Source organism: Mercenaria mercenaria, chromosome 19, assembly GCF_021730395.1.
Source record: "Mercenaria mercenaria strain notata chromosome 19, MADL_Memer_1, whole genome shotgun sequence".
NCBI classification, from domain to species: domain Eukaryota; kingdom Metazoa; phylum Mollusca; class Bivalvia; order Venerida; family Veneridae; genus Mercenaria; species Mercenaria mercenaria.
The window spans coordinates 15,933,304-15,947,835 of NC_069379.1; the positions used below are offsets into that span (position 1 = coordinate 15,933,304).

General features: G+C 35.7%; 1 protein-coding gene across 1 annotated transcript in view; it reads right to left on the minus strand.

Annotated features, from left to right (window-relative positions):
* The window catches only part of LOC123542598 (uncharacterized), a 31,176-nt gene continuing 16,644 nt past the window's right edge, over positions 1-14,532 (minus strand). Inside the window, exons 9-16 of the mRNA XM_045328524.2 lie at positions 10,916-11,017; positions 9,195-9,272; positions 7,873-7,990; positions 5,710-5,834; positions 3,867-3,933; positions 2,214-2,323; positions 1,008-1,097; positions 1-308 (exon numbers count right to left, since the gene is read on the minus strand). Of these exons, the coding sequence (XP_045184459.2) occupies positions 1,017-1,097; positions 2,214-2,323; positions 3,867-3,933; positions 5,710-5,834; positions 7,873-7,990; positions 9,195-9,272; positions 10,916-11,017 (681 nt within the window). The 3' untranslated portion in view covers positions 1-308; positions 1,008-1,016. The remainder of the gene's footprint in view (positions 309-1,007; positions 1,098-2,213; positions 2,324-3,866; positions 3,934-5,709; positions 5,835-7,872; positions 7,991-9,194; positions 9,273-10,915; positions 11,018-14,532) is intronic.

Consider the following 14,532-nt stretch of genomic DNA (forward strand, 5'->3'; position numbering starts at 1 on the left):
AAACCCGCTGACATTGACAACGGATAATATATGACAATTAATAAATAAAAGTCTTGCCGAGATTTACCTACCACTGTTCTTTAGACGGTTGTATAATATCAATGTCATTGTCTTATTTTTAAAAATAAATCATGGAATAGGCTTGCACCAGAGAGAAGGAATAAACAGTAGATGTCATGCCTGTACATGTATTATAAAAATATATTTTGTGTCAACATATGCTGCTTTGCCTCCTATAGAAGATATATGAAGCGTCCACTTGAATAACGAAAACGAACATCTGTTAGACCAGACATACACCACAGCACCTGTAATAAAAGTTCCATTTAGTTCTTATTAGAGAATATAGGTACAGTCGGACTTCGTTCGCTCTAACTTTACTGAACCGGAAAAATTTGTTCGAGTTATCGGTAGTTCCAGCGATCGAACAATAAAGATGATACATGTATATGGATTTTGCCGTGACCTGCCAATGAAATCGAACGAAGGGTCATCCGGTCATCTTTTTTTCTTGTCTTAATTTTTAAAGATATTTTAGAAACAAAAACTCCGATCGTATTCTAATGTTCATAATATGACCAAACTTCAATTTGAAAGAAAGATTATCTTTAGCCAAATCTGGAAGTCAGTGCCTTTAAGGTATCGTAGGATCTTTTTTATTTTTTAATATCATTATTGATGTCATTTTTATTACTTTACTGATATCAATTTTACGGCCAAAAATGTACTTTCCGATTGTAAAAAATTGACAAAATCAAAATTTCGAAAAAAAGAATCATTTTAGAAATTTCACAAATTTTGCATAGTAAATATTGGTTTTAAGTTTTAATAACTATCCATTCACAAGTAAAGGCAAAACTGAATTTAAGCAAAATTAGAAACATAGTTGAAATTGACGCTAAACTCAAAACTAACCAAAATCGCTAGAATCATCGTATAAAGCACTTGTTTCAGGCTTCCGTGCTTGCAAGACAAATGGAGCCGGGAAACAGTAAGAAGGTACTTACTAATGATTGCTACCGGAAACTCCTGTTGTCAATTATCTGCCTATGATAATGACCAGGCGATAACGAGTAGGGTTTGGCAACGAGGCTAACCTGTAAATAATAAACAGACGTCTAAACAGTCTATGTAGGTACAGATCAGCTCACGTAGAAAATTCCTCGACAGAAAAAGAGGAATTTCACCGAGAACTGCGCTATTCTAACTCGGGGTACTGACTAATAGTACTATAGCACAGTAGTTGTATTTCTTTCGCGGAATTTTGCTTCGAGAAATAACTAGACGGAATCCCTACTAGAAATTACATAATTATGTAAAATATATTTGTATTTTATGACCACATCGCGCATTTCAGAGTCTGTAATAATAATTACTACATACGGAGTACCGCGATTTCACGATGCACGGTTTAATTACACAAGTGTATACTGTGAAATCATTAATATTCGTGGGGGATTAATTTTCGTGGATTTCGTGGGGGAGTCAACCCACGAAATTTAATCCCAACGAACAAATAAAATTCCCATTCATTTTATGTTCAAAAATTGAAATCCACGAATTATATCCCCACGAAATTACCGTTTTGACCAAAACCACGAAATTTAATGCCCACGAAATTTAATGATTTCACAGTATATTTTTTTTTATTTCTATTTCTGATTTGATTTCGGTAAATTCACCCTTGCCATACTCACCGGTGGTTACGACTAATTTTGTATTGCAACTGAATGATCATACGTATTTTCCAAATGTATTTCAGTTATTTTATACAAAATGTAAATTTATTGTTTTCATGCAATATACATACGTAACTCTAGTTTTAGTTGTTACAGAAGAGAACATAGGGACGAGACAGGATGAGACGGGGGACGAGATGGGACGGGACGGTGATTGTTTAAATTCACAGGGTTTTCTCCAGCTTCTTAAGACAGACGGCCATAAATATTGTGATGCGTACATACTGTGTTATCTTAGGGCCATCGCTGTTTCGCCCCTTCGCAAGGACATTAGTGCCATAACACGAAGAAGCAAAATAGTGATAAAACAATGCAAAGACGCCATAATAAAATTACAGTCTCGCATTGTGTTTTTGCGTTTTTGCATCGTACATGTATTATCGAGCCGTCGCATCGCATCGTAAGATTCCGCAGAAATGGCGGACCTAACAGAACACCATACAAACGTAACAATTTCCGTTAATCTTTACAAACCATCTTTGGAGCTTGCAATTGTACAATAAGCTGCCCACTATTTATGGCATCGGAAATAGACTTCGCCACCACATCGAGGCTGTTTTCTTGCATAGGGTTACTTACATCACCTACAAATTGAATAATTCATATTACCGCGTTAGAACACATTTTATTCCGCTACTTTACGCTTTTTAAATCGTTTGTCTCTATTTCAAACATTACAAGTTATTTTTAAATCTGTGTATTACCGTTCCCGCGGTAGAAGTGAGTGAACTTTACCATCTTCCTTCTATTGAAAACAATCAAATTCATTGAGGGATTCAAATTTTTTGGACTTTTTAACTGTCATCAGGCTGATAAGATACTTCGCTGAAAAAACAGCCATATTTTTTTTTTTATTATTCCAAAATTAGACAGCCATTGCGTTCAACTGATAGCGCTCCTACTGATGAAAGTATAATGCGCATTAAAGGAATTCCATAAGACTTCGTTCTACCTTCCACAAGATTCTAGCACTTTCAGGGTGGAATCACTGTATTTCTGTGGACGGTCGGTAGATTTTCATTTACGGTAATGCTAAAAACATAAGGTCGAAAATCAAATTGATTAACGGGTTTGTTAGTGACCCTTCTTGGAAATGTGTGGGTTTCACCATGGTACATATTGGTACTCGGCTAGTGCTCGGCGAACGCCTCTACCACCATTTCTCATACTGATTCTACATTATTATATTTAGTCAGTTAGCTAGCTGTTAGTGACCTTCCACGGAAATATGTAGGGGTCAGTATAACAAATGGAGGGCGAGGCGTTAGGTAGTGATCTTCCGTGGAGATATGTGGGGTCAGTGTAACAAATGGAGGGCGAGGCGTTAGGTAGTGATCTTCCGTGGAGATATTGGGGTCAGTATAACAAATGGAGGGCGAGGCGTTAGGTAGTGATCTTACGTGAGATATGTGGGGTCAGTATGACAAATGGAGGGCGAGGCGGTTAGTAGTGACCCTCCAATGGGGTATTGCAGGGTCAGTTAAATAACACAATGGTAGGCACGAGGTAGGTTAGGTAGTGATCTTCCCGGGAGATATGTGGGGTCAGTATGACAAATGGAGGGCGAGGGGTTAGGTAGTGACCCTCCATGGAGATATTGGGGTCAGTATAACAAATGGAGGCCGAGGTGTTAGGTAGTGATCCTCCACGGAGATATGTGGGGTCAGTATGACAAATGGAGGGCGAGGCGTTAGCTAGTGACCCTCCACGGAAATATGTGGGGTCAGTATGACAAATGGAGGGCGAGGCGTTAACTAGTGACCGTCCACGGAAATATGTGGGGGTCAGTATGACAAATGGAGGGCGAGGGGTTAGGTAGTGACCCTCCATGGAGATATGTGGGGTCAGTATGACAAATGGAGGGCGAGGGGTTAGGTAGTGACCCTCCATGGAAATATGTGGGGTCAGTATGATAATTCGGGGTGAGGCGTGGAGAGTCACTAACAAACCCTATAATTGATTTGTTTTACCCACCACATATTTTGACCTAGAACGACATGAAAATCTACTGATCCTATAAAGACATATAGAAAATGCTAGAATCTTGAGAGAGGTAAAACAAATTTCCATAGAAGGCCATTAACAAACCAAATAACTAATGATAAAGTCTGTTATATCAGTACTAACCTACTAGCGGGGCTTTGTCTAATAAAGTGAACTGTACGATAATATCGTTGTCATCTTGATAATCAATCTGGAAAAAAAAACATCATTTACATTATTTTAACTAAAGGTCCTAATCAAATATGTTAATATTAAACAGGCGTCACAAACATGAAACAACAAAATCACGCTCGACCAGTTCATTTTTAAGGCAAAGTCAAAATACCTCTATTAGTAACCAGAAATGCTACAAAACTGATCCAATTAACATACGATATTCTCAGAAATTTTGAATTTAATGAATTTAATCAAACTATTTGACATTTCAGTGAGACGTTTTGATTGCAGTGGCTAGAAAAAAAAAACATACCTGCGCAGCGGAGTGCAAATAAATGAAAAAAATGACTTTAAATTATTTTTTTTCTAATGTAATTTGATTAAGACTTGTGTGTTCGTATTTCTATGTCTTTGGAACCGATAAAGAACACAAACACCCTCATGTTCTGAGGAAATATGTTTGAATGCTAGTTTCGAGTCGAGGGAACTGCGAAAATTACAAACTCATTATTGCAGGGCTACAGGCGTTGCTCCTGTCGTAATTTAGAATGTCAAACATTATTTGAGCCGTGCCATAAGAAAACCAACATAGTGGGTTTGCGACCAGCATGGATCCAGACCAGCCTGCGCATCCGCGCAGTCTGGTCAGGCTCCATGCTGTTCGCTTTTAAAGCCTATTGGAATTGGAGAAACTGTTAGCGAACAGCATGGATCCTGACCAGACTGCGCGGATGCGCAGGCTGGTCTGGATCCATGCTGGTCGCAAACCCACTATGTTGGTTTTCCCATGGCACGGCTCATTTCTCAACCATTAGCTAAGCATCTCGTCTGTGATCCCAAGCCTCATTTTATAGACAATGCAGCAGTTATATTTTTAAGTCTATTTCGACTGGTTGACCCTCGTCCGTGACTGCTGTTGAAAAAACGTGGCGATCCTCACATGGGAAATGTGTAAGCCAAAGATATCCACCGATACAAATTACTAGTTCCTGAACTGCTATCGATAGACCACTGGTATGACCATGTTTTGGGACATGTCAATCAACATGTCTACGCATGCGCTTGCTGCACTGCAACTATCAGTCAAATAAACAATTGTCGCTGCAATCGAAGTAGGACTAAGTTGAACGAAGGCATTAAGTAGCTTTAGTTATTTGAGACGGCTTGTTCTGTGCCGATGACTTTCTTTAACTATAGGTCAGAGACCACCAATTAAAAAAGGTACAGGATACTTATTGGAAATGAGGCATTAAGTGTTTACCTGGGAATAAGGTAATGTTTGTCCGTTCTGATTGGTCAGTCATGTAAACCAACCCAAGAAGTGATTATTGTTTTTAAACAATGAGATTTTTTTACTGCATTTACAGTATTTCATTTATACATTTTGGCAAATTTGCTACATTTTATGTGTACTGGAAAAAAACTTTTTTCAAACAAATTTCTCCCGCCATGCCAACGATGTAAACAGGGGGTCATCTCATAAACATGTATATTACTTAAATAAAGTACATGTATCACTATTCATATGTTTGGCGTCCGATATTTTGGTGGAACTAAGGTAGTTCTTGAAAAACATGTGATTAGATATACATGTTTCGATTTATGGAAGGCCTTACACGCGGTAATGTTATAATGGAAGTCTATGGGAAAACAATTGATGGTCTCTAACCTAAACATTTACCGACCATTTGTTACTAATCAAACAGATGACTCTGAAAGAAAAGTAATGCCCATATTTATACACGTGCAGACTCAGCAGCTTAGAACCACTGTCCGACCCGCTTAACATTTATAATGTATTGTTCTCTACCTGAATGTTGTAAACTCTAAGTGCTGACAGTGTCAAACTATTGGTGGAACCCGCATGGACTATGGGCCTGAGAACAGCATACCGGAATAACTCCATGTTGCCATAGACTAAGTCTCTGAAACTTCCTATAATGCAATAGTTCAATTTCCGGTAAGAAGTCGGGTAATTAAATATGTCAACAAATGTATTGCAGAGGGTAAAGATTCGCATTTACTGAAAATCTGGCACTGATATTCCGAATTAACGAACTTCACGCGCAAATTTATACGAATGTCACGAACACATTATGCGCACAGTCCTTCTGCGCATGCCTCTATCCTCTACATTTCATATCCAAGTCATAAAATATATATAAACTATTCAAGATTTAAGGAATTTTGACAGACGTTTGTACGAAAATAAAGCATAATAACGAAGAGCATAGCAGGTTCGTAGCTCGAATGTCAAGGTCACAGGCCATGGACAAAATGTCCACATCTCAAATATGGAAAAAGATTTAGCTTTTTAGAGTTGAAAACTTTAAGCATGACTTTGGCCAACTGAAAATTGAAAACACGGTATATTTGTTCTACAAGAACGTGATTAAATTCGAAAGTCAGAACAGTTTTACATTGTGGAATATATTTTGGCAATATTCACAGAAAATATTTAATTAAAGTCCTCAGTTAAAGTTTTATGGACCCGAAAGTGGGTTAGATTGATCCCCCCTCCATCTTCCCCCACCTCCCCCGCCCCCCGTACACACATACACACACACACGTACCCCTGATCACGGAAAACGTGTTACTGTGGCTCCACTTAGATGTTTTTTGGGAACATCCTTTTCCGGTTTAAATACCGCGAAATTCCATCCACAGCTGGCTCTCACCTTTTTCTCAATCAGTTAAAGGCCCATAATGCTTTAAATTTTTATCTTAAAAAAAAGATGAAACAGATAGATGTTATGCGTACTTATAGGGTTAAAAAACATTATTTTTGATATTGCACATGAACTGTTATAGTAAGAACATTAAAGGGAGGTAATAAAAAACAATAGATTCAATAAAACATTCTAGTATTTTCAGCAATATACAAGCCTTTAACAAATGTTAAAGAAAATAATTATTAGAAATAGGTTTTAACAAGAAATTAATGTATTTTATGTTCATAACGGAAAATGTGGCAGCCATATTTTAGACAAAGGCATTACGAGCCTTTAAGGGGAAAGCTTTCAGTCATGATGTAACGTCATTTATCCGAAAAGCATAAAATAAAGCCCGAACAAATCACGATTAAATGGCAACATTTTTTTAAGTAGCATTTTCTAGTCTTTTAAAAGATCTAACATATATAAACAAACATGTTGACACGTGAAAAAAATGATCGTTTTCAGCTTGAAATTTGCGCATCCCTTTCATCATGGGCAAATATTTAAGAAATGAGCATGAAGACCTGTATCATATATATGTTTCATTTAATTAAGCATGTAAATATAGAACTTTTATAAGTTTCATTAAAATGTACACGGTAGAAATATTTTTGTACGTAAAAATGTTATATAAATTGTGATTTTTTCATAGACTTACAGTTTGAAAACTTGATTGAAGTACAAATACACGACCCTATCTTTTCCTAAATATATATACATTGTAGAATAAATCTGAGGTCACGCTTCGCTGCCCACAAAAACAATTTATCTGAAAAATTAGCTTAAACTTAACAATGGATCTTATTTTGTTCTCGTTTAATGCTCATATGTAACCCTCGGATTTCATAACTCTTATACATTTAGTCCGTTTTTCATCCCTATCTCGCGAAGAAAAATTCTAATATGTTGTTTCTGTTAAAACACGCTTACGTTCAAATGAAGTCACGTTTACGTGCGATGACGTCAATGTTTTTGTCGCGACCAAGAAAGAGCGCTACTATATTTTATCTACTGTTTTAGATTAAGGACATATTAGAATCGAAATAATATATAGCAAAGTCGTGTTTTACCTAAATTAATACACCCAAAATCGGTTAAACGTCGCCAGAATAATTCACCCTGGTTACGCCTTCGTGAAATTATTTCGCGGACGTACAACATCTTTACGTGTATTAATAACGTTAAAACACGGGTTTTCTATACATTATTTCTTAAATAATGACTTAACGTCATAATTACCGGAAATGGCATAATACCTTGCAATTTGAAAGAGAAGTCACGTCGCTCAGTGTAGTTGAAACAATTACTGATGTCGTAGGACCAGATCATTGGCCTTTTCTCACTGTAGTCAAAAATATTGTAGATGTACTTCTCCTGAAAAAGTTGATCACGTTATGGAAACTGTAATTATTGATTTGTAAACTTTCTGTTAATAGTTTATTTTATCCCCTGGTTAAAGGTTAGATGGCATTAAATGCCTCCGCATATATTTTCTATGTAAAAATAACAATTTATAACATTTTTACCAGCATTTTTAGTCTTTCACTTCCTGCGAGACTACCCATGTCTTGAGGGTCTGTTTTTAGGCAATCAAAAAATAATGCGGTGAAACATGGTCACGTGACTGAAACACGACTTATAACGTAGATTAAAATCATCCGCAGACATTCCGTTTTACAGTCAAGCATCTATAAAGCTCACTATATCTGGCATGAAAATGGCCTTTACTAGGCGGGAAAATTGCACTATATATTGATATGGACTACATTCCGGCATATCCGGCGAATTGCTACCTTCATGCCTTAAGCATATGCTTGTTCTCCATCTTTTATTTACGTCGAGTTGTTGCTCGTATCATGCGGAAAAGAACAAGACAGTGCAGTTTAAGAACTTATTTGCACTGATGTAATGAAAAACATGACGAAAAGGGCTGTAACTCTGACAGTTAAGTGACAGAATGATGAAAAGGGATGTAACACTGACAGTTAAGTGAGAAAATGATGAAAAGGAAAAGGGATGTAACACTGACAGTTAAATGACAAAATGATGAAAAGGGCTGTAACTCTGACAGTTAAGTGATAGATTGATGAAAAGGACTGTAACTCTGACAGTTAAGTGACAGAATGACGAAAAGGGCTGTAACTCTGACAGTTGATAAGTCTTATATCTGAGGATAATGAAAACTTACATCCTTTGATGACAGAGCAAAATTCCCTTCCACAGATTTTTAAGTTATTAACCTTTAGCCTGCTACCAGCAAATGATTTTGCCTTTGCGACCAGTGCAGACCAAGATCAGCCTGCACATCCATGCAGGCTGATCATGGTCTTCACTGTTCGCTATTCAGTCAGTAAATTTTCAGCAAACACCCCTTCAAATAATAAATGGTATTGCCCAAATTGAATGATTGACCAGTCCATTTTAGAAATTTAGCAGGGTAAAGGTTAAAATAATTTCTATTGTCTTGATTTAACAACAGTTGTTTCCCTTTTGTGGTTTGACATTAGTTTCTTCCCATTCATTTCTCGGTTTGGTTTTAACAGATCTTATTTTTTTCTTTAAAGAATAAGAGACTTACTAGTCCGGGGGCATCCAACACCATTCGCACGGGAATACCAAACGTTAACGTTTGTTGCTGATTAGCAGAATAGTTTGCCTGAAATGATATGGTTTTAAGGTAGTAGACCCGTAATGACGATCGGCAATTTCCGTGCGATTACGTATCATCCGTACAGGATTTCGGACAAACTCTTGCGCAGTGATCTCCCTTGCCATTTCGCTCATTGATGAGCGAAGCGGCAAGGGAGATCACTGCGTAGGAGTTTGGATTTCGGCATCCCGCGGCCATAAACGGAAAGAACCGGAGAATGCCGAAATCGCATACGGAGAATACGTCAAGGAACGGAAATTAACCATTGTCATTACGGGTCCACTACCTTAAACATCTTATTCAGATAGAAACAAAGTAAAAGTATGTAAGTTCTATGTTACATGCATATATAGAATTAACGTATTGCATCATTTATGTTATTAGATTCTAGAATTTCCTGTAATCGGGCAAATATAGCTTACTGAAATTGACAAAAAAAAAAAAAAAAAAAAAAAAAGACGGAAAAGGAAATAACGTCATGTGACGTGTTTAGACCAATGCAAAGCGAAGTTCTGCAAATATTCCGCGACACTTCGGAAATTTACACGCGCATAATATCATACTTAATTACCATAATAAACATTCAATATGTTTCCATGACAATTAGAATTAAGACCAGAATTATAACTAGTTCAATAAGTCGTTAAAAATTGTCAGCACTCTAGAGACAATATTTTCTACTTAGTCGTCTTTTTTTGATAGAATGTTGCCTGAATAACATTTTTTCTTTTCTTTTTTTTTTTTTGAAAATAGGTAAAATAAAAAATTGGGTAACCTGAAAGTTAATTACTAGTATTAGATAACTGGGTTGAATCATATCAAAACTTTTCAACTTGGTTTTTTGAAACTTTTTCAAAATGTTTGTTTCTATGAGGTCATATTTGGTTATCTTCGTGAAACTTTCAATGTTTTACTCAATGAAATCTTAGCTAAATCTGAAGCTAGAATATCTAAAGTAAAACACCATGTAACTATAAGTCTCTCAGTGACACTTGGTAAAAGTACGTCTGTTTCAAATCGGGGTCAAATATGTAACATGGATAACTCTTGTGAATAAAAATCTAGGTCACTAGGTTAGATCACTGAAACATTTTGTAAATACTCCACCTATATAACATAAAACATGGTCAGAATGTTTGTTTTTAACCCTTAGCCTGCTGCAGGCGAATTTAACAGCCTTTGCAAATAGCTTGGAACCAGATCAGACGCCGATTAAATCGGCGTATGATCAGGTTCCAAGCTGTTTGCTACTCTGAAAATATTTCTTCCAATTTTGGAGCAAATTGAATGAACTTTACAAATTTAGCAGACGACATTTCCAGCAGACGACAATTTATCTAGCATGCTAAAGGTTAAAAAAAATCTAGGTCATATCAGATACTGAATCATCCTGTGTGAGACAGTCAGTTGAGCGATATTTGACCTTCAAGTCAATTTGTTCATGTGTACCGTAATGAGAACATAGACATATATGTAGTCTTTACAGAAAACTTTGAACTATAAAGGCATTCAAAACTGCATATTAACCTCTATGTAACATAGGGAACTACCAAGACTATTTATTTAACGCGCAGTAAAACAGTATGATAATTTTATTGTTAATAAATAATAAATAAATAAATAACAATAAATAAATAAATGTTCTTTACTGATGCAAAATACCATTCCCACGTTGAGTTACCCGCACCAGGAATCGGCCAGTCATTCCTTTGAGCTATCCACACATCGCTTGTTATACCTCGTACCTGTCTCTGCAAAAAAGATCAAACAGAAATTCATTCCTGTGGGCTATCCATACGTCGTTTGTTACACTGCAAGAAAGATCAAACAGGAATATCATTCCCTTTGGATATCCACACGTCGCTTGTTATATCTCGTACCTGTCTCTGCAAGAAAGATCAAACAGGAATATTATTCCTCTGGGCTATCCACACGTCGTTGTTATACTGCAAGCAAGATCAAACAGGAATATTGCTCAGCAATAAAAGTCCTCTACTAGAAGGGACATTTGTCCGATTTGTTGTCATAGGAGTTGTCATTTTGTATTGAAATTTAACGGAAGAATTCTCCAAATATAATCCATATAGGTCACAATAGCGTAAATAGTTTTCCCTATATATTCTATATAAAACTAACCTTTTTCAAAGAGCTACCAAACATAGCTAGACCCATTTCAGAGAACAAATCCTTACCTCATTTTAAAGAGATATGATAAAACTGATATAAAATGAAGAGAAAAGTAGCGGTCATGTATCTTCTAAGAGAGATTTCTCTGGTCACATTTGCTTACTGTAAACTGACATCAAAATCACACTGCTGTGACCTGGAAGTACTACTCATACTAAAATTGAGCTTGACTTCACCAAATACAACCTGCTCTCCAATTTTTCCTACCAAAATGTCAAAAATACATCCACAATGAAATTTAAACAGAAACTAGCTTCAATTTAGACCTCTGTTGCCATGCCAAGTGAAAAATTAGTGTTCAAATACCTGGCAGCCATTACGCGACTAGACCAGATGGCTCCCACGCTGGTTCCTTTAGTATAGTTAGGCCTATATATGCTGTTGTTTGAATCTAACCGAGGGTCTTATTTTTTTTTACGGCAGATTGATGGACAGTAAGACGGGAAACGGACAGATCTGGTATCGCAGGATCCCACTTCATGTGACTGACTGACGGACTGACGCATGTCCGTTCTAACGGCATGATACGTCCTTGGCTATACAATGTTAATTGTCAGCTACGTAAAAAAATAGCCACACATACGAATTTTTCGAGTGGCTATCATAGAAACAAAGAGTCCTAACCCTAACCTGCTAGCTACTTAAGTATGCTCTCGTTAGCACGGACAGACGAGGTTGAGGGGATGGATAACCAAAGGCATCTTACGGTAAAAAACTGGTTGGGAACTAAAAGGAGGACAATTCCTGGAACGACTGAGCAAAGCAAATGCAACTTGCGTCAAAGAATTTAAGGCAGACTACCAATTGATATACACGATTAAGAGCATGTAGTTTTTCAAATACCTGTTACTAAGGGTAAAGTCGTATTAGGGTTTTACTAGTATCGCCAGTATTTGACAGTATTCTAATTTGTCCAGTTTCCCGTACTGATGCAGGTAACCAGGTAACTGGATAACAGTTATCAAATTAATCTAAAAACAGTGAAAATAACGTTTCATTACTTACTCCCTACCTCCTTCCCCCCACACCACAGACATGAATTGTATATTTACCGCTTATTCTAAGCTTTGTCTGTGTTTCTGACCAGTGTAGACCATGATATTCACTGTTCGCCATTCAGTCAGCATCTATTTTTGTAAGCACACCTTTTAATAGTTAATGGTACTGTCCGATCGAAATATGGACAAGTTCATTATAGAAATTTAGTAGTCATGTCCAGAAATGAGACCGTGTTTTGAAGAGTATTGTCCCTTGATTATTAAGCCAAATTGTTTAAATTTGATTGCTTCCCTTTATACCATTTTAACTATCTTGATAGTCTTGACACACTACACTGGTTTTGTTAATTAGGGGTATTGCATCGACACGGAATGAAACTTTTTACACAAGCGGAGTTTATACCTCCCCGAGGCTATTTGCAGAATACATGACATTGTAATTTCTTCAAATTGGTGATTTTGAACGATAATTGGGTTTTTGTTTCAAAATTGAGAGTCGGGAAGGTTATTCTCATTACTCAGCGTAACTTTTAGATACGTATTTAATCTTTTGATTATATCTTTTAAGGGCAAAAATATATGTGAATCATTAATTTAAAGTTAATGAATTAGAAAAATATATTTTTTAAAATTCGCAGATTTTCATTCAAACAAGTAATTTAAAATATTTTTTTTTACTTAATTTTACAAACACGGAATTAGATCGACGCACATGTATATATCTGATATGCATAATATTTGCAATGTCTTCAAAATTGTGGTTTTGAGTGATAATGTGGTATTTGTTTCAAACCAAAACGTATAAAATACAATTTTTTAGCTCTTTATTTCAAAATTGTCGGGAAGCATGTGACATGCTTCCCGACAATTTTGAAATAAAGAGCTAAAAATCATGATGATGTTATTCCCAGTACTCAGCGTATTTTCTATATAAGTATTTTTCATATAGGGCAAAATATATGTGTATTTCGGGTCTCCTTGAAAAAAGTGTCTTTTCAATTTAAAAAGTTTTTTTTTATATTATGGATCCGTGGCCTATTAATGCATTTTACTTTACAATGATGTAACTTTCGATTTTGAACGGTAATATGAATTATAAAATTTGTAACTTCATATCCATAATTTAGATTTTAAGTTATAGGTGTTTAGACAAGAGCCGTAATAATTGTCCCTAGCCGCGGGGCATGTCAGACAATCAGACACTAATCCAATTAATTACCATAATAAACAGAAATACGAGATGTCAGCATTTTATATGTCAATGCGAAAGTGATACTTGATTGGATTTTATCATGTACAGATATGCAATAATTACAATAATTGCAGCCGAATAATATGTTTTTTTTTTTATTTTCCTATTGCTTATAAATGAAGTATATGAAAAAGAGGGAACTCGAAAAAAAAGAGTAAACTGCAAATGTATGTTTTGAACTAAATATTACTTTCACTGTCCATGTGTTCTTTTTACACGTACAATATTAAAGCTTAACTATGAACATGTAGTTCTATATTCTATATCAACTTCATGCTATGAATGTTACGTTGCAATGAATAATTCTAGTAGAGTTGGAGAAAATTAGTATTAAATTGATTAAAAAATAAATATTTTATATTTAAACATGTAATTCAAAATAACACTTTTTTTTATTTAATCTGACACAGTAATGACATCAAACACGGAATTAGATATCTAATTCAGAGACTTGTACCTGTTTATCCGGTGTCATCAGTACACGTGTACTAAGACGGGCAAAATTTTCCAAATTAGTAAAATCAGTGAAATTCAAAGGTTGAGGGAAGCAAAAAGACATAAAAATAACTTAAAGACAGACTCATTGAAAGAAAAATTAACTTTTCTAGTTTACTTCAATAACTTAATAAATGTTGTGAGATGAGTATAAATATGAGAATATATCATTTAAAAACACCATGGAAAGCTGAAAATCTGTCATTTCCTACAGAAATCAGTAGAACTCGGGATCAAAAATAGTTACTTATTTCAAACGCTTATGGAAGCAAGAAGATCATATCTTATTTTATTAAAAATTATATTGAAAGAAAGTGCAAATATTGCAGATTAC